Source organism: Trichechus manatus, unplaced genomic scaffold, assembly GCF_000243295.1.
Source record: "Trichechus manatus latirostris isolate Lorelei unplaced genomic scaffold, TriManLat1.0 scaffold00005, whole genome shotgun sequence".
Lineage (NCBI taxonomy): Eukaryota > Metazoa > Chordata > Mammalia > Sirenia > Trichechidae > Trichechus > Trichechus manatus.
Genome location: NW_004443941.1, coordinates 11,416,226 through 11,437,670, shown reverse-complemented (window position 1 = coordinate 11,437,670; position 21,445 = coordinate 11,416,226). Strand labels below are relative to the sequence as shown.

General features: G+C 36.7%; 1 protein-coding gene across 10 annotated transcripts in view; it reads right to left on the bottom strand.

Moving 5' to 3' along the window:
• NRXN1 (neurexin 1) overlaps positions 1–21,445 on the bottom strand; it is a 1,216,111-nt gene that overhangs the window by 614,235 nt on the left and 580,431 nt on the right. For all 10 annotated transcript variants that reach the window (XM_023735226.1, XM_023735234.1, XM_023735242.1 and 7 more), the window contains 2 exons: positions 10,045–10,167; positions 625–1,006 (listed from right to left, as the gene is read on the bottom strand). In XM_023735226.1, the coding sequence (XP_023590994.1) occupies positions 625–1,006; positions 10,045–10,167 (505 nt within the window). The remainder of the gene's footprint in view (positions 1–624; positions 1,007–10,044; positions 10,168–21,445) is intronic.

The following is a 21,445-nucleotide window of genomic DNA, read 5'->3' as shown; positions in this document are numbered from 1 at the left end:
ATTGGGGATGTGCACAGAGGTGGTGAGGAACATACATTTCCTATCCTTTTAGTGCCTAGCAATTACCTAACTCATTGTACATATGCGATCATATTTGCTGAATCAATCAACAAATGTTTGAATCAATAAAAAGATATCAAATGTCCATCAGAGTTGCAGGGAAATTCCACAAAAATCTTTCTTTATAAAGTCTTCAAAGAGGACAAAATTAAGCTTGAGTTAAATGTGATTTTGTGAAAATTTAGTGATCTGATTACTTGAATTAACTAGTTAATACAAATTAGTCTACAAACTTTTGTTGTAGATATTCTTTTGTGGAATTATAGCGTGCATGTCATGAAATCCACATCTGAAGCGCAAGACTGATGAAATATCTACCATGAATATCATGACTCAATGTTATTTGTACCTCATGCGTATAAGTGTACAGGCAAAATACTGTACTAAATCTCTATTAACTCTAGAAGATATTTTAGAAGTGATTCAAACAAATACAATATTTGTCCCCCATCCCCATCCCCACCACCTTATAAGCCAATGCATTATGTTTAATCTATATTTTTGGATTTGGAGTCCATTTTTTCAAAGTTTCATTTATGTGTCATTGAACTGACATATACTTACCCTTTAACTAATTCAACCACAATGAAGTCATTTCCATCCCCACTGTTATATAGAATTAGTCCATCTAGGGATGTTGTCTTAAACTGGAAAAAAAGATGCATAGAGGTGTAGGCTTGCAATGTAGCTAAGGCAACATAGCTCGATTTGGTTTTGAAGGTGACAGGGTCGGCTATGATGTTCCTGAAGCCAAATCTGGCATTGAGCTCACAATAATCAATGTCGCCATTTTTACACAAGTCAATGTATGCCATCCCATTAAATGTCAAGCTTTGCAGGTGACCAATGAAGTTGGAGGGAACAGAAGACAGATACCGTCGTTCAGTGATGATGCCAGTCTCTATGTTATGGAACTCCAGCCTTGTGTGATCGCCTGCCATTTGACCTAAATGGGAAGATAATGTGTTACTATTTTCTTTATCTGAAAGGCATTTTCGCCTTTTGACTTCTGTTACAATATCACATTTTAAAATATAAGTATCCAAACACTCCCTCAATATTTGGTTGCATTTAATACAAGCACAAAGGTGACATTAAAGAATGAGGGGAACTTATAACATTTTCTTAGGTCAGGCTTTAATCTCTGTCCAAATTTTAGTATCAACAAAAAATATCTTCATTAACCAAAGTTAGAGAATTATTATAAGTAGAAGGAAAGAATGGAGGGAGAGGTGGGAGAAAAGAAGGAATGGAGGGAAGGACAGAGGGGAAGAGAGGGCCAGAGGGAGAGTGAGGAAAAACAAGGAAGGAAGGGAGGGAGGGAGGGAGGAGGGAAGGATGAAAAGAAGGTAAGCAGGCAGGAAGGTAGGAAGGAAGGAAGAGAGGGAAGGGCAGAAGGAGGGAGGGAGGGAGGAGGGAAGGGATTATGGGTAATGATTATCTATATCACCCTGGTAGGAAGTGATACACCCCAGCTTCATGGTTATGTGATGCTTTTAAAGAAAGCTCTTCTGGAGAGAAAAAAAAAAATGTGATTGTATGTTTTTCTATACTCAATAGCAGTAATGAAGAGCCCCTGACTACGCTTCCAATAATGAACTATAAAGATGTGGTTGAATTTAAATATTTACTTTTCATCTTGCTTTCTCTGTGCTGAATAATGCCCTCAGTCTTTCCTCACACCAACCGCTTTGGAATTTCTGTTGATATCCTTTGGACCCATTGCATTTTCCTTGCATTTATGTTTTAGACATCTAAATGCAGCAAAATATACTAATTGAAGTCATGGCCAATTTTGAGAATGCTGGTAAAATTTGCCAACATTACTTTAAACATGCTAGTATGAAGCTTGGTTGCAGATTTAGTGACTCTATTTGCCTCGGTCCCCATCCCTCTTCACTCTACCATATTTCTCTGTCAAACTCATTAAAAACCAGCCTAGTCCCATTTTTACTTGCAGAGTGATAGTTGTACCTACCTGCAAGGCTGAAGGTAAAATTTAAAAAGTGAGTTTTTTTTTCTAAATGGTAGTCATAACATCAATACAAGGAACTCGTCAATACTAGCGGTTCACACCCAGCATCTTGCCCTTATCTAATTAAACTGCCATTCACTTTCTTCAATTGAAAAAAATATTGCTTAAATTGCAGTCAAGTTCTTCCAGGTGCTAATTTCCCTACTCAATTCGGTATAATAGGAAAATTTATCAACCTTACCCTCTCCCTTCATCCATGATATTAATAAAAATATTAAGTAGAGCCAGTCCCAGAATTAAAAAAAAAAAAAAAGACTTCGAATTTATTCTGATTCATGGTGACCAAATGCGTTACAGAGTAGAACTGCTCCATAGGGTTTTCTTGGCTGTAATCTTTACAAAAGCAGATCGTCAATTCCTTTCTTCCACACCGCTGCTGGGTGGTTTTGAACCACCAACCTTTAGGTTAGTACCAAAACCAAGCCCACTGCTGTCAAGTTGATTTGATTCTGACTCATGGCGACCCTAGAGGACAGAAGAGAACTGCCCCATAGGGTTTCCAAGGAGCGGCTAGTGGATTCGAACTGCCCACCTTTAGGTTAGCAGCCGAGCTAGTTGAATGTAAACCCTTTGAACCATCCAGGGGCTGTCCCAGAATTAACCCCCAAGAAAGCGCACTGAAACTGCTTGCCAGGTGTGATGGAGCATCGGACACTCACCTACAAGTGCCCTCTACAATCAATTTGAAAGATTTCCACTTCTTTAGTCAAGACAATAAAATACTAGACAGCTTCTTTAGGAAGTGCTTGTGAGTAAAATATAAAAGGTATAATCATTGCTCTTCAAGAAAAAATGTTTATTTGTTTAGTTAATTGACTTTAATGATTATAAACTCTTTGGTTTCCAAAATTCTCCCTGGACATGTACTTAAGTCTATTTAATTAGTAAATTCTCGTTACTAGGCCTCAATCCTGATAACAGCACTCCCGTCACCCCTTGGTAGGTAACCTTTCCTGCCATTTGTTTGTGTTGATTCCTTCTCTGCAACTTTTTTTTAAACAAAGAATAACTCTGGAATAATTGTCTCTTCTCCCATCCTTTGCTTGTATGACACAAAAATACTGTTACGTCCTTAGCAATTTTGGTTTCTGATATGACGTTATTTCTCTCTCCTCCTTCAGCTCTACTTGTTCAATGACCTCAATACTGCTCTGTGGGGAAGTACCTCCTTGGTTTCAAATAAAACTAGCCTTTCATAATTTCCAAATATAAAGCTCTTGAGAAACCAGCAACACCGAACTGATGAGCCATATGGAATGAAGATGTGAACAGCTTAAAATTTACTTGGACTTTTATATCCCACTCGGGAGAGTTTTTTTAATCTTTTTCTCTGTATTAAAATCTGAGTTTTCACTCAGTAAACTCCACCCCAATCCCAAAACGATCATGTTTTTATTAAATATTCTATTGATGAATCAATCCATAGGAAGGACATATCCAGAAAAATATTTTAAAATTTTCAAATTAAATATTACCCCAAATTCTCATGTTCTTGACAACTCTGAAATAGGGAAAAGCGTTTTGTGTAGTAGGACTGAGAAGTTCAGTGATAAAAATAACACTGAATATCTGTTTTCTTTCCTCAAAGGAATAGAATATGTATGCACAGCATAAATAATAAAAAGGCAGCAAAACAGTGTTGAAGCTACCGTGGCCCAGTTACAAGAAAAATCATCATGGCCCATGTTCAAGAGCCTATTCTGTCTTTAATAAGCATATATAAATTGCCCTGACAGTAATGGCAGCTAAGCCTGCTCATGGGGGGAGAACTAGCACCTAAAATCCATTATCCTCTGACTAAGAAAACATTAACCGCTGCTGTTTTCTTTATTCTTTTTCCCTCAGAATTTATTCCAGTTTTTAATCCTCTCTCAGTAATGAAGCTTCCTTTACTTTTGTTTATGTCATCCCTTGATTAAATAAGAAGGAAAAAAAAAACAAAACAGGACATTGAAAGTGAACATTTTTTAAGGTTCCAATTTTTTAAAAATGCACTGTCATTTACAGAGATTTAGCTGAAAGGGGAATTTAGAATTAGCAAAATGTTACTGAACAAAGTGTTTGGGGGGATAGCAGATTGACAATAATGTCCAAAAAGAAGCATCCACCAGAACATGTTTCCTGGATGAAGTGTTTGTATAGAAATTTCAATACCCAAAACATCGAACCAGTTGGCATCAAGTCAATTCCGAGTCATGACGATTCCATGTGTTTCAGAGTAGAACTGTGCTACATTGGATTTTCAAGGCTGTGGTCTTTAGGAAGGAGATTTCCAGGCCTTTCTTCTGAGGTGCTTCTGAATGGATCCAAACTGCCAGTCTTTCAGTTAATAGTCAAGCGCTTAACCATTTGCACCACCCAGACTCCAGAAATTGCAATACCAAAAATAAAAAAAAAAAACGCGTTGCCACTGAGTTGATTCCAACTCATAGCGACCCTATAGGACAGAGTAGAACTGTCCCACAGGGTTTCTAAGGAGCAGCTGGTGGAACTGAACTGCTGACTTTTTGGTTAGCAGCTGAGCTCTTAACCTCTGCACCACCAGTGCTCCAGAAATTGCAATATCTAAGTCAAATCCTTTTACCAAGACAGATAACAAGATCAGTTATTTTAGGTCACCTTTACCCTAGTGCAGAACAAAATAACCCCTACCCTTACATCCACTTATTAATTCACCTAAAGTTACTGAGTATGTGGTATATGCGTCAGACAAGCACTGTGTTAGGTAATAGAGAAATAGTATTGAAAGGAGAAGACATAGTCCCTGTCTTCATAAAATTCACTATCTGTTGGGGGAAGACAGATAAAAGAAGAAGGAAAATAACTGAATATATCTTAACAAAACTCAGTAAAATGCTATGAATTTAATGAATGGGATGCTATGTTAGTAAATATGAAAATGGGGCAGATACCTGAGTTGATGCTTAAGTTTGATTTGAAGGATGAAAAAGAGAGCCATGGGAAGAACTGGGGGAGGAGAGATAAGGGGATTCCAGGAAGGGGAGAACAAAGGTTTATGGTGAGGCTGGTGGGCATTGAGCGGTGGCTTAAGTAACAGGAGGGGAGTCAGGGGCCAGATCTCACAGGGTCTCCTGATAGTACTGGGAGAGATTGAGGGTTTTAAGCAATTGTAAACCAGGTCTAAGGACATCATGGTTAGTAAAATAGGTCAGCAAAAACGAGGGAACCCCTCAATGAGGTGGATTGACACGCTAGCCGAAACAATGGACTCAACATTCCAATGATCATGAAGATTACGCAAGACCAGGCATGATTTCATTTTATTATACATACAGTCACTTTGAGTTAGAGGTGACTTGATTAACTAATAAAAACAACAAGTCATGAATCAGTGTGTGTGTGTGTGTGCACGTCTATGTCGTTAACCTGTCTGATGTGTTTATAATAGATTGGAGAGGGCTTAGACTAGGACAATTGTAGCAGAAATGGATAGAAACGGGCATAAGAAGATAATTTTGCAGATGTAATCTGCAGGATGTATTACCAATGATGTGCAGAATGAAGGAAAGGAGGGGAACAGTGCTGAAACCAGCCTTCTGGCTTGAGTAACCTGTATATATGGTGAATGCTGTTCAACGGGGCACAAACACCCCAGCATACACACAATTCCAGAAGTTTTGGTCAGCTGAGGTGATCAGTTGAAACACAAAGACTCCCCATTTAGGGATGCCATATAGAATTTGTAGAACCTTTTCTCAACCCAGTCTTAGGAAATCTCTTCCTTGAGAAATATCTGACTTGCTGTAAATTTTATTAAGACATCCTTGCTGATTTCCTGATTCATGGGTGGCTTCAAGTAGCCACTAGAGTGTTTGAAAAAATTGAATCCTAAACTTAAGTATTAATGACAAGTTTCCATTGCTACCTTTGGAAAACTTTTATGTGCTATTTAAACTGAGGATAACCTTTATATTATTATGAATTGTTGGCTTTCATGAGATCTTTGACAACATGTAATCTCCTAAATATAAATCACCCTGATGAAACCCACCAAATAAAAGTAAAAACCAAAAAAACAAATATGTTGCTGTCAAGTCCATTCCGATTCATAATGACCCTAGGACAGAGTAGAACTGCCCCACAGGGTTGCCAAGAAGACGCTGGTGGATTTGAACTGCCGACCTTTTGATTTGCAGCCAGGTTCTTTACCACTGCACCACCAGGGCTTATATATATATATAAATATATATATATATATATATTTATATATATATATATATATTTATATATATATATATAAATGTAAACATACTGGGAGGAAGGGGAAGGAAGGAGGTGGGTGGGACATAGTGGTGGTGTTTGTGGGGGAATGCATCATTTAAGTGAATGGTTACTTGGCTTGCATTCCCATTCATCTTTAAACTCAAATAAGAACATGCTGGTTTCCACTACTGAAAAATTTCTACCTCCCACAGAGCAGAAGGTAGAATCTAATTTCTGCTGTAAGGTCCTGGCAATTTCCATAAAGAGTAAACGGCAGGCTAATTTGCTGACATGCTATTTTATATTTTGCTCTTCTTTTAATTCCAAGAAGGTAGCCAAGCAGTTGTAGTACTTTGCTTCAAAGCCTTATTCTTGGCAGAAAGTGAAAGCTGCTGGAAAACAATGCCTTTTTCAATCTTTTGTAAGTCCTGATTTGCAAGGTGTTCCAGAAGGGAAAAGCCGAGAGCAGAATGCCTTTGAGGGCTGAAAAAGAATAAGAAGAGATTACCATCCACTGGGAAAGAGATGGAGGTTGGTGGGATTCAGGAGTACTGAGTGTCAGCATTCTGCTCTCTGGTGGGTTCAGAGAAGGTGAAAAGACCTCAGAGAGAAATGGTGGAGGTAAACCTAGAGAGGTTGGCCCTCAGCTCTGGGGCTGCAGGACTCAACAATGACATCGTGCCCACTTACGACAGGAGCAGCAGAGTCCATGCAATTCAAAGGACAAACTCAGACTATTGACTTCTCAGTGTGGACCAGAGCAGACAGAAGAAAACAGTGGCTCTGAATGACTGGGTAAATGGGATGGGTACCAACAATGACGATGATTGAAGATTTTGCAAACTCAGAAGAAGGGCCCAAGGTTTGCTTTAAGCTGGTACAAAGACAATTGAGAAATGTGCTGTATCTTGCACACTTGAGTTTGTGGACTAATACCCGTACAATAATTTTAATAATATCTTCTGAAAGAAGCTGTTAAACAAATACCTGAGGATATAGTTATCCTCCAAAGTTTAGAATTATAAAAGGGAATTCTTTTCTTTCAGGTCACATGTCACACCTCATCAATGGCCTATAAATTCCTAGTGAATTCTTAGGTGCCAAAGTTGCTAAGATCAACCATCCAAGGAGACATTGGTAACCTCACTGTGAAGATGTTGTCTGTTAGCAGGAGCAGAAGTACGAAAACATAATGTGACATTAGCTTTGAAACAATAACCCAGAACAGTGAGTTCTTGCTGAGTTCTTCTTTAAGTCTATCAGTCATTGTTCCTTAAGTCCATAAAGCAAACTACATCCAGTAAGTATTTGTTAACTCCTTGCTTCCTAACATAATTGGTGGTGGTCGATGGATGCCCAACCACTTAAGTAAAGAAAAGACTGATGCAGTCCCTGGAAACTGAATACACTGTCTACTCAGTGAGGCAGGAAGACATTGAAGGACTGAGAACTGTCAACTGTGGTTCCAACACGCCCTTGTCCCCAGGAGCTGAGTCTTCCAAATCTTTTGCACATGGTCTTAGACCCTAACTGCTTCTTTCCATCCTATGTTATTTTTTAAATCGTGGTGATATATATAACAAAAAAATTTGTCATTTTAACCACTGTCAAGTGTACAATAAAGTGACATTAATTTTATGCACTATGTTGTAGAACCGTCACCACTATTTGCAAAAGTTTTTCATCATCCCCAAACAGAAACTCAACACCCCTTAAGCAATAATTCCCATTTATCCCCCTTCCCAGTCCCTGGTAACCACTAATAAACTTTGGTCTCTATGCATTTGGAGCTCTGGTGGTGCAGTGGTTAAGCGCTCAGCTGCTAACCAAAAGGTCAGTGGTTCCCAGTTGCTCTACGGGAGAAAGATGTGGCAGTCCGCTTCCATAAGGATTACAGCCTTGGAAACCCTATGGGGCTGTTCTACTCTGTCCTATGGCGTTGCCATCAGCTGGAATTGACTCGACGGCAATGTTGATTCCCCCCACTCAGGGGAGGGGGTTATACAATACACAATATAAATTTGTGTCTGCCTTATTTCACTCAGCATAATGCTGTCAAGATTCATCCGTATAGTTACATGTATAACTTCATTTATCTTTATGGCTGAATAATATTCCGTTGTGTGTGTCTGTGTGTGTGTGTATGTGTATCTATATATATAGATATATATATCTACATGCACATATTATGTTTATTCATTTATTTTTTGATGGACACTTGGGCTGTTTCCAACTTTTGGCTATTGTGGATAGTGCTGCAATGAATCAACTCCGTTCTATAAAACCAAAATGGGGCAAACAATAGCTGCTAATAGACAAAAACAATTCCTTCCTCTTCCAAGAACCTTGAAATCTAGTTCGTCATTTGACATTCCCCTGCCAAAGCCCTATAAAAATTCTGCCTTCCTTAAGTTTAGAGAACTCCTTCAGAGCCTTCTCATGCTTGACAATTTCGAATAAAAGCTTATACTCTCTGGTTGATTTTCTTCCTCAGACAATGAAAGGACATAGCATGCCAACCCATGCATCAGAGTACCCTGCAGAGCTTTTAGGCAATACGAATTCCTGGACTCTACCCAGACTTTCTGGAGCCCTGGTGGCACAGTGGTTAAGAGCTTGGCTGCTAACCAAAAGTTTGGCAGTTCAAATCCACCAGCTGCTTCTTGGAAACCCTATGGAGGCAGTTCTTTTCTGTCCTATAGGATCACTAAGAGTTGGAATCGAGCGAGGGTAAAGTATTTGTCCTTTTAAAGCTCTTCAGGAGATACTGATTCAAAGTAAATTTTAGGGACTACCTACATGTAGAAAATAATTTTGGAAAACCATAAAGAGCTAATGAAAGATAAGATATTAAGAGATCTAGAGTCATAGTTTGTGTCATTTGAACTCAGAAATAATTCCCATACATATTTCCACATTGATAGAACTGACTGCAGCCTGGACATGGGAACCCTCTTAGGTCTGGATACAGTATAGATATTTCCCCACTTCACCAGGACCATCTTGTGTCTTACATTACAATAATTAACACGGAGGTGTTCTTTGAAAAAGAAAAAAGGACCTAATATCCCAGAAGGTCATACACTTGGAGTTACTTTCAGTCAAACGATGAAGGTGCATTGATACCTTTTTTCATTCCATTTCCCCATGTCTCTGAGGTGAAACTTTATAAGGTTCATCTCAGGAAACTTATGAACCAGGAATTGAAAACAGCGTCCTAAATATCAGATTTAACCAACCGTGGTAAATGGCCAAAAATGATCTATTATCACTTAAAATTAAAAAGCTGTCCACCTAAGTGGTATGCCAGTATACCAATCAATTTATCTAGAAGCTAAAAAGTAGAATTTGCTGCTGTTTATCACCAAAAAAATATAACAAAGAAAGAAACTAAACAGAAATTAGCATCCAGACAATGACTTCAATATTTTATGAGGTCCTAAGATATTTATCAAGCCACGAAAATTAAAATACGTTATCATTTCTTCTTGAATTATTAAAGGGCAAAGAAGATGACATTAAAAGTGTTGATCATTTCGGGGGCAAAACACCACACAGGCTGCTTATTAAACTGAATTATTATTAGAAAAATTCAAACAAAGGAATGAACTGTATGTATCAGCTTGCAGTTATGCTTCGGTCTTGGTTTCCAAAGCCACCTGCACGAAATGATAAAGTCTAAAGCTTCAGCATAAGAAAAGGTGATGAGGGTAGAGGGGGATTACCTGTCATGGCTTGTTGGTCATCCACGGTTAACTTCAAACTTTTTCCTCGACGAACCACGCGCACTGTGTGCCATTCGTTATCATTGAGGTTATAGCCGGCAAAAAGGGTTTCGGGACCTTTGCCTGTAGAATATGCCAAACGGTCATTATGGACGCTCAGAATCAGTCAAACAAATGAACCTCACAGAGAAAGAGTGAGAGAAAGAGACAAGGAAGGGGAGAGAGGGAGGGAGAGAGAAAAGAGAGAGAAGGAAGAGAGAGAAAGGAGGGAAGAGAGATTGGCTGGACCAATGTTCAAGCCCATTAGAGTCATAACAAGCAAGGAAAATGTCAAGTTAACAAACATTCAGGTGTGAGCATTTAAGAAGGATCTTTAACATTACGCATTGATTTAAGACAAGCTAATGGACCTGTTGTCATAAACGGGCACAGTCAATAAGGTGCAATAAGACACTGGGAAACCTCCCAAATTTACGTTTTTTTTTTTTTTTTCTTTTTCTGAGGGAAGTTCTCTGACTTGTGCAGTTATCACTTTGCTGTTAAAGGAGTGGCTCGCAGTCCTGTCACCTCTGACCAAGGGGAGTGATCCAAACATAGGTCATTAGCTAACCATTTTCAGTGGGTGGACAACCAGCTGATTAGACTCTAGAGGAGGCTGCTCAGGGTACTATACTGTGTTTGGGCTGCTCCCCAGCTTCTCCATCATGTAGCTTCAATGTCCATCACATCCTCTGTTTCATTTGCCTCTTAAATTTATGGAAGGTTGTGTCTAAACAATAAATATAAAAACCTCCTTATCACTAATTGACCTAGACGTTGCCAATCTCTCTGTGTGTGGTAGAGGCAGAGAAAATGAGTATAGGTAAAAGTATTGACTCCTAGTTAGTAAAGAAGAAAAAAAAAAATCACAGCCCAAAAGGGCCAAATGTTGAATAGAAAGAAAACAAAAGTGAGATTAAAAACTGTAGAGGGTGGAGGTTCTCAGCTAACAGCTAAAAGATGGAGGGCAAGACGTGTAACCAGAAATGTAACCAACTGGGAAAGTAACTAACTACCCGCGAATATATGTAAACCTGTGCGAATGTGATTTAAATTGGTTTAGAACAGACATTCTAAAAAAGTTGTTTTGTGGAAATTATTGAAATGACAACATTGGACTATGTCTACCTTCAACTTAAATACAAAGTAAGAAACAATTTTATTTTTTGTAGCCAGAAACAATTTTAGCTTTTAATGTAACTGGACATTAAAAAAATATTGTTTCTACTAATCAGACATGATTCATTGATAGAAAATAATGAAAACTTTTTTAAAAATATGTTATTTGGTGATGGATTTTTTTTTTCTCCTAAGTATTGAAACTTGCTGGTGCATTGAAATAATAAATGGCATTCATTGCATCATTGAATTTCATGATTTTCAACTGATTCATGACCAGCATTGTGGTTCATAATTTCTTCAACCAAATTCCACTAGCAAGAACAATCAATGTCTAAGGATCATTGGAGGATGTGTGATAAGCCTGAGACATAAGCCAGGGACAAAGATAAAAGAAGAAGAAAGATTAGAGAGACAGATAGACAGATGGAAACCAGTGGAAGAAACCTCAACAGTCCACCCCACGGGAGATCATTGTTTGCTCTTGGAACTGCAGGCCATCTACTCAGCCCCTAGACATCTTTCTTATGGTGTTGCTGATGATACAAGTTCTATCTTCCTTGTTTGGGGTGTCTCTGGGGCTTAAAATGAGCCAGTATATCACTAAACTAAATTTTGCAGGAAGAATTATCTCGAATCATTAAACAAGGTCATTATTAAGATTAGGAAACTTCTCTTCTTGTTTCTTTAGAGAAGTTAAATTACACATCCAGATACATGAGTAAAAATGATTCTAGATAGAACAATTTTGAGAGCTAGATCACCAAATAACTAAAGGGAGCCTATTAGCTCAGAAACTGCAAACATGCTTTGAGACCAAATGTTGAAAGCAAGTTCCAGGATGAAAGGAACCCTTTCTAGTTTCAATAGTGAAGAAAGAAGGGTTTAATAGCTGCACCATCTTAAGCATCCTACTGGCAGCAAAGTTCATTCAGCTTTGATCTCTGAAAAGCGAATACATCATTTAAAAGCTATTTTTACAGAAGAACCCTTTTCTTCTTCCTCTTAGAAATGTGTACTTCTGAAGCACCTTCACACCTGTCCTCTTAATTTTAAATGTGTTTTGTCAAAGAAAAGAAGCATAAGGGTGATATCATCATTATACCCCATTCTGGGCTTCATCTTGCAGTAAAGTCATAATGCTTAATCTATTGAAAAACTATTTCCATAACAACAGGCACAAAATCCAATTAAAAACAGCCCTTTGGTTCATAGAACTCCCTGAGGGCCAACTTCAAGCTCCATTCTTGCATTATTAAAAATGTGAAGAGATTGATTTTGGAAGACAAGGCTTTTAAAAATGCAATTAATATTCTCAGTCCAAAACACTGTTACCCGTGTCTAACATGATGTGCAGTAGAAAGCGCACTAGACAGGGAACTACTAGTCCTTGATTTTCTACTAAGGAAGCTTGATCTGTTATCTTATTTCATCTTTGCATTATTATCATTCTACAAATGTGAAAATGGAGTCCTAGAAAGCTAAAACTACCTGCCCCAAGGTCACACAGTTAACAGGCAACAGAACCCAGTTCCATCCTCGGCCTGACCTGATCAAAGCTTGCATGCTTCCCTGTGGATGACACTGCCTCCCAGCTCTAGGACCTTTGGCTAGCAACTTAAGCTCTTAAGCTTCAATTTCTTCATCTCTAAAATGAAGAGGTGGACAAGATGCTCTTTGTCACATCTTCCAGCTTACACTACAGAAGATCCCACTCCTAGGAAATCCTGCACACCCTCTGCCTAAGTCCTGGTGGAAGAACATCTCTGAACAATACACCATACTTCTATCTAGGGAGGCTGAAATGGCTAGTGCTAAAGATATGATGGTGCCCTGGTGGCACAGTGGTTAAGAGCTCAGGTGCTAACCAAAAGGTTGGCAGTTCAAATCTACCAGAGGCTCCTTGAAACCTTATGGGGCAGTTCTACTCTGTCCTATAGGGTCACTATGAGTTGGAACCAACTCGACGGCACCTTAACAACAACAACAACAAAGATAGGCTATAGTGGAAGGACCACTTGAAGGGGCATCACAATTTGGGATCTGTTTCCACCTGTAGCCAGCAATGTAAACTTTGCTAACACACTCAACTTCTAGTGTCTGAACATCCCCATCCATAAGCTGAGGAGATGGTTTAGCTGATCTCTATGGTGCCTTTGAGCTCACACATTCTCACATACATTTAAATATATGGAATTGATAAAGAAAGATGGCTCAACTGTTGACATTTTGAGGTTAAGAGTCTTTTGTTTTCTTGCCAAAGTTTTAATGATAAAATTATATTCATTCCAGCCATTAATGACGTGAATTCCTATTAGCATTTCTTTTTTCATGTTTCGTCAAAACATGCATTATTGGTGCTAACATCTTTCTTCCAGCATTTTCATGCTTTTTTCTTTTTTTTAATGTTTCATCAAAACATGTCTTATTGAGGCTAACATCTTTCTCCCAGCACTAATGTGAGAAATATTTTAAAGAATTGGTTCAATTTTTAAACACAACCATTTCTTGTGTATAGTAGGGAGTTATGATTTATATGTATTTTTATACTTGATTCTTACTGTAACCTATTATTTCAGCCATAGAGGGTTTTTTTTTTTTTTTAGTAGTTAAGGAAACAGATTTAGGAGGGTTGAGTGAATTGTAGTAAGTCTCAGAGGTGGTAAGGAGTGGAGTTAAGACTGAGATCTTCCCTCTCTCGTAGTCTTATAGAATGCGCATATAGTTTATTCCCTCCTAGATAACACTGGAGACTCTATGTTGGTATTATGCATTTTATTAGGCACAAATCCAATTTGTTTAATCTGATTACTAATGCATTGTTTAGGCTTTTTGCTTCTTAAGTCAATATTTCGTAGTTGATTTTTCAACTTTTCTTTGCCTTAAACATCAAATGCAAGTAATTTCTATTTTAACAACTCTACCCAGTTATTTCAGTGGTTAATTTGCTGGTTCAATCAAACCATTCATTGAGCATGGGGATTCTGATGAGTGCTTCTTCACAGCCATTACCTAGCAGACTGCAGAGCTGATAGGAGGGTAGGTAGGTAGGAGCAGTGGCAAGCCTTCTTAATCTTTGTGATGGCAATCCTCTGTATCATTAAATTTTAATACATATTTTTGCTATTTCCATGCTCTAAACATTTCTTGTAGTTACAGACTTATGTCCATTTAAATTAAAAAAGTCTGTTGAGAATAGGCATTACAAATGAGATTTGCGACAGCCCAAAGCTATTTTCCATATGTTACTAGATTGCTGAGAATTCATTTAAACGCATGCACAATATACACACAGTTATTTTCTGCCGTTCTAAGGACATGGACAGTATAGGTGCTACCAACTGACTGCCACGCCTTCAAGTCTTTAAGGTTCGGTGTTAATTTATCTCTGTGCATCAAGTCTGGCTCAGTCTCTACCCTAGAACTTTGCAACACATTGGTTGTAAATTATTCTTAATTTACCAAAGAAACCAGAAAAATAGGAATTTACAGCTGTCTTGGAGAGAAGGTTGAATCTCACTCTTGGTTAAAATGAAAGAAATAAAATAATTCAGACTAATAAAATTAGATGGCTTTATAGATACCTGGAATACCTGTAGTGAAAAGCAGGTTTTCACACAGAGAACAAAGACAACGCAGTCAACATTGATGGCATTCATCTGTCCAAAAGCCCCATGAAAAACACAGGAAGGACATTTATAAGCTGAGGGAATTTCATTTTATAAGTTTCTCCGTAAATGAGTACCAGCAAACTATAATGGACTGATTATAAACTGTAGCCAGTATAGTCAATGCTGAACAATAAATTGATCCTCTATACTTTAGAGGAAATGCAAAGAATTGTTTAGATTGGTTGTTCCAACAGCATTTCACCCAGGACTCCACACAGTTCGACTTATAGAAATTATACGTTTACTATGTGCATTTTATGAATGACAGGCTACGTTTTCTCCACAAGAAAAAATATCTGGGCTGAGGATGAGCATTATGGGAAAGTGGATCCTAAAACATCAGTAGGTCATCTATCAACTCTTTAAAAAATAAAAGCTTATCATTACCCTGCACGTATAAATTGGTTCTATATTTACATGAGAGTCGCTATGAGTTGGAATCGACTCCACAGCAATGGGTTTGGTTTTGGTGTTTTTTTGTTTATTTGTTTTTTTGTTTGGTTTAATAGTTTTTAAGACCATTAAACTGCCTATTGCATTCAGTGATTGAATTAGGGGCAGAAGGTGCAGTGCTATAAATTCTTAGACTCATGAAGTTTTATAACTGGATGGTCCATGTTGTGTCTGCTGTTTATCCCATTTAACTATTTTCATTAATTCTGGGTTACCCGTATGCCATTAAAGTAGTTTAAAAATTAGTTTGTGCCTTTTGTTTTTTTGGCTTTTTAGGTCACGTGGTCTCTGTTGCAACTACCAACTCTGTCACTGTGGTACAAAGGCAGCCATCGAATATATACAAATGAATGGGCATGGCTATGTTCCAATAAAACTTTATTTAATAAAACAGACAGCCAGCCTATGGGCTGTAGTTTTCAGACTCCTGTAAGTTGCAAATAAATAAACAGCTAGTTTCAAATTCCTTTTCCCAGAAGATTTTACATTGAGTATTTAAAGAACTAAAGTAATGGAAATATACTAGTTTGAGTCTCAGAAAACCTGAGTTTTAGATTCAATGTTGCCATTAATTCTTGGCATATCCTTAATTATGCTCAGTCTATGTTTTATTGTTCCTGTTCTTAGTTTTCTTATCAGTAGAACAAAAACAGGAGCAAAAACTAAAAACAATTTTAAAAGGCTTTAAGTGGCATACACCAATTGCAAAGTCCCTCCAACTTCTAAAATCTAGGATGCATTAGTCTCCTTTTCTGCTTTGCAAATTGAGAGTCAATCAATTTTAGTCATTTAAATTTTGAGCCTTCATTAAAAAGTTTAACATTTGTGTGTCTGTGTTTGTATAAAATTAGGTTTCTTTCTCTGTCAGTTTTTGCAGGTACTAACAAGTTGTATTTGGCAGTTGACTTGGAGGACAATAGTCTCCAGAGGGAGGCTGGGAACGAGGCTAGTCCTTGTGACAATGATGGGAAGGGAGAAAGGCCAGGAGGAAACAGAAGCAAGAGCTCCACTGCTCGATGCCTGAGTCACGGCTTCTGGCTGCAGCACTTCCTCCAGCAAATGGCAAAAGGATGTGTTTCTCGGGTTAAAATTATGACACCCTCAGCCCGCTTTTTGACTTTGCCTTGAGTTTCTGATTTTAAAATAATTACTTTAAAAATAATTCAACTCTTACTTGAGAAAAAAATCAAAGGAGCATAAGTCCTCATTAAATGTTTCTATCCTTTCTCAACTTCTAGATATTGGGCTGGGAGTAAAATTCTTTATTTTTATTCATCCCATGAATAAACTAGAAAATTTAATTACAGATGAAAATTAGACATGTAAACAGCACTTCCAGAATCTTCTTTTGCCACTTTAACATCACAAGAGCAGGGCCAGCTACGTAATTTGTGGATCTAGTGAAAACTGAGAATGTGGACCCGGGTTCAAAATTACGCACATCAAGATAGTCAAGCTCTTCGCCCTTCTAACCACACAGCCCCGTGTAACTGTGTGAGTTGCACCCCATGAAGCCACCCTTGATTAGGAGTGTACGTTTGTGCTAGTTATTTGGAAGTTTCTTCAGTGAGTTCTATATTCAGGAATGCATAGACAAGGCTAGAGGCAAAACCCTTCATTTATCCATGTAAGCGGCACAGTTGGGTCACCTTCCTCATGCTGTCTGCACTTAATGACAGTGCCTCTAGGGTATCAGAGAAGCTGTCTCAGACCTGTCTCAATGGCCAGGCCTAGTGTCAATCATGACCTGGGCTGGATGACAGAAGCATCACCCTAACAACCATCAAGCTGCTCTACCTGCTGAGCCACAAAACTCCTTTTCTCCTTCTCTACCATTCCTCAAGCTCTGCTCAATACAGCTAGGATACATCCTTGAGGAATACCCAGAACGTCTCTGTAAAGACTGCTTTGTCTTTTATTTACAGGCAAACGGACATTTATAGAGTTCTAAAGATAGATCATTTCTTTTTACTAAAAAATATCAAAAATACCCCTCCTCAATTAAAAACCACTCTGAGCAAATAATATAAGTCAAATATTAAGCTTGGAGTTTTTTTTTTTTTTTTAATGAACACTACCAACGATGTAAAGTCATTTTATAAACTTTTTAAGATCCATTGGAGAAATGAAATAGTCATAAGCTGACTAATCACATTATATTCATTTTGGTTGGATTGCTATTTAAAATTTTCCTTGCTTTCTTTAATGCTTAACGTGTGTGTATCTTGGTCAGGTGCACGTGTTCTGGACTCAGACCGTCTAGGTTTTTATTCTAGTTCCACAAGTTACTAGCTGTGTGACTTTGGACAAACTATTTAAGTTCTCAGTGTCTAAGTATTCCCATCTGTAAAATGGAGCTAATAAGAAAAATATGTCATAACAGATTTAATGCATTTCAAGCATTTAAAAACAATGCCTGGTATATGATAAGCTCTTCATAATAATAAAGATAATAGTGATTATACACATACTTATCAATACTAGTATATTGCCACTACTATTATTAACTTCTAAATGATATAGCAACCTCAGAGCTCATATCCTATATCCTACAATTCAGTGCTCTGAGTATAATAGCCATTTTTTAATGGATTCATTTGTTTAGATTTTGTGAGATTTTTTAAAATGGTGGATGAAATAACTCTTGATATTAAATTTAGTCAAATAGTTAATGAAAAATAACTCTATTCACTTTTCACGCCTCCTTTCACTAAGACGTGTCAATGAACAGAGATCTCCATTGCCTAGTTCATATTGGCAGCATGGAATCTGGTAAGTCCTATGACTGGGGAACTAGGGGAACTCAGTTGCTTATCTGGCTAATTATTTGGACAGCTTATTTGCTCATTTCCCTGGAAAATAAACTTAATGATGTATATAGCCTACAACAGCAAAATGACCCAAGGCTAGCAGTCAGTGACTTGCAAATGCATACAGAATAGCTGGTTTAGGAAGGAGGAAACTCAAGGCTTAATGAGGATTGAATTACGAGACAACATAGATCTTGTCTGCAAGAGGGTCTGATCTTGGAGATCTGCTGGAAACACCCCACAGGGACTCCTTGTTATACTCCTAATGCACACCACCATCACTCTACTCTCAAAAAAAATAAACTTCAGTATATGTACCTGCCTCACCTCTTGCTCCATCTCTGGCTAAATATAGCTCTATGCAAATAAATAAACAAGGTTTAAATAATCTACTAGGGAATGACTATTTAGTCTTTATACCTTTGACATTGACTGTACCCATTTTTGACAGACCAGGATAAACATCTCTGAGGTAAATATTTTTCAATATGAAAAACATACATCTTAAGAAATGTAATTTACCTTTTAAAAATATCATTACTGTTACAATACAATAAAAATGAACACATATTAAATAAATATACTACTATAGAAATGTTTTAAAATAGCTCCATTTAAGTCTAATCTAGCTTAACTGACAAGTTGAGGACGAAGCAGAATAAAATAAACTTAAATATAATGAAAGGAAAATTTTGGACTGTGACTTTATTTTAAGGAAAAAAAATCATTTCTAAGAAATAGCTAGCAGGTATAAAATTCGTTAATAAACATTTAACGTGGTTTTAAGTAAGCATTATAAACTGAAAATGCATTCAGTATTGGTGTAAGGAGAAAAGAAAAAGGATTATTTGAATGTGTCTTACGCAGTACCTATACAATGCAAGCTGTCTGAATGATTTTTTTGTTAACATACAGGTACTGAGTATCTGGAAATTTACAACTATTTAACTAGACAGTGCATAAACAAACAAAACCATGGATTATAGTCACAAGTGCAACAGTTATTAAATATATCCTTCCTCATCTGAACACAGTATTGTAAGAGTTGTAGTTTTTTTTTCCTAATGAGAAGGCCAAGATGAACGTTGAGTTTTGCATAATTCAAGGAACAACGGCATTAACTGTGTTTTACTTCCCACATGTTGCTGATAGAAGTACATTCGGAAATTGTCAAATGCCAGACTGAATTCACAAAATTTAGTACACCCCTCAATATTTTTGAGAAATTCTTGTACAGACTTTCTCCTAATATAAGAAACATACTTAAAAAAAAAATTTAGGTTTCAGTCCCTTTTATTTTCCCCCTTTCTTTCTTCTGGGAAGTCATTATACGCTTGAAAATCTATTTCTCAATACATATTTACATATTTATAATACATATTTATGTACCTATGTGCTTAAAGAAAATACATTCTAAAGATTTCTTCAGAATTGCTGAACTATAGCTACTCATTCGGTTTGATCTTTTTAGTTTCTTTCCCCAATGAGTGCTCAAAGGAAGGCTGTGGACCAACATTCAATGATAATTCATGTCATTGATTATGTAAAAATTAGAATAATAATATTTCTCTAATCAACGATATAAATATTCACTAAATAACTTTTTAGTTTGCATTTTTAATATTCTAGTAATAGTATTAAGGATTTTTTTTCCTTTTGTCATTGTTAGTTTACTTATTAGGCAAATTTTTAGGCACTAATTTGAGCGCCACAATTCCACTCGACAATTTATTGCAGTAACTGGAAGAATCCGGGAATTTATTTGAAACTTTTTATTTCCAACTTGGTTTGCATTTGTCTTTGGAACGAAGTCTAGTGAAATGAATGGATCGCCTTAATCCGTAGGAATCCTTCTAAAACAGTGATTATCCAGCTATAGCAATGACTAAGTAGCAATTAGATCTTATGCCAAATTGACTAGGTTATCTGAGGAGACAGTATTTGGAGATTCAACCAACTTCTAGAAATAATAAGTTATGACTGTGTGTCTGTTCCTAGTCCATCTTTCCATGGTGAGGTTAGGTTTTCACTTAGTAGGTCATTACAGTCAATGATAACCTATACCAATGCATCTAGAAGTATCTTCTCATTTACAGATATTCCAATCTGGTTTATTTCTAAAGATCTTGCTCACAAATGCTTCCAATCAGTTTTCATTTGACTGCTCTGAGATCTCTGATAAATCATGATAGGATTTACTTTTTCACATATATGTTTCCTCCCTATTTTATCTTTTTTTTTTCCAACTGGCTCAGTGAACTGGACCTTCTTTGGCATAAAATCTGAGATAAGTTAAAGATGAAATTTTAAACTACTATGTTATACTCACATACTGGGGATAATCTTTGCAATATGTTACTGAAATCAAAGAACATGTTGCAAAACATGCACCCCGTAGTTCTATATTTTTAAAGAAATACATATTATACAATGTGTTATATATTATGTATACAACATGCCAAGTATTATATGTTGTAAGGACACTTAAGAATATGTTAACAAATTTTTTTCTAGAGACTGAAATGGTAGGCTATTTTTGTATATTTCCTTGGTTTTCTCTAGTTTTCAGATATGAATATAAATTATTTCTACTTAGGAACCAATTAAAAAAATACTCATTCTATTTTCTCAGTTATAATTAGTGAGAAATTTGTGACCTAAAGATATTTAAAACATACATACCACATCACAAATATATGATATCGTGTAAGCTCAGATTATTGTAAATAACGATGGAATTGGTTTCAATTATGCCTTAGCAGAATATTTACTTTTATGTGCTTTTACACTTGGTCTTAGCCAAAAGGCTGAAAAGTGATACTTTTATCCATTTTTAATTGTTTATTTTAAATTGCAAAAGCAAAGACTGAAGTGATTGTAGAAAATTTAGAAATAGTAAATGATGAATAAAAAGAAGAAATTAAAAATCACAGACAATCTCACCTGGAAGTGCTGTAAACATTCTGATGGATATTCTTTCAGAACACTGTAGAAAAGCAACTTTGTTACAGTGGTTCTTTGCCAATTTCATAGTAATAGGAGATACTGATTATTTCATCACTGCTTATTGGCTGATCAATTTTACTTAATTGATCAAATAGTTTAAATAATTGACCAGTTACCAAAAGTATTATGTTTGACACTGTAAATCTTGATTTAATGGATGGAATTTTCAGATAAATGGTTGAATTTATAAACACAGAATTTGTTAAAAACATTTCAGGAATCTCATCATCTATAATGTCACTTTTAGAATTCTTTGTGGTTTTCATTATTGTTATATTGACTATTATTTATGTTACTGTAATA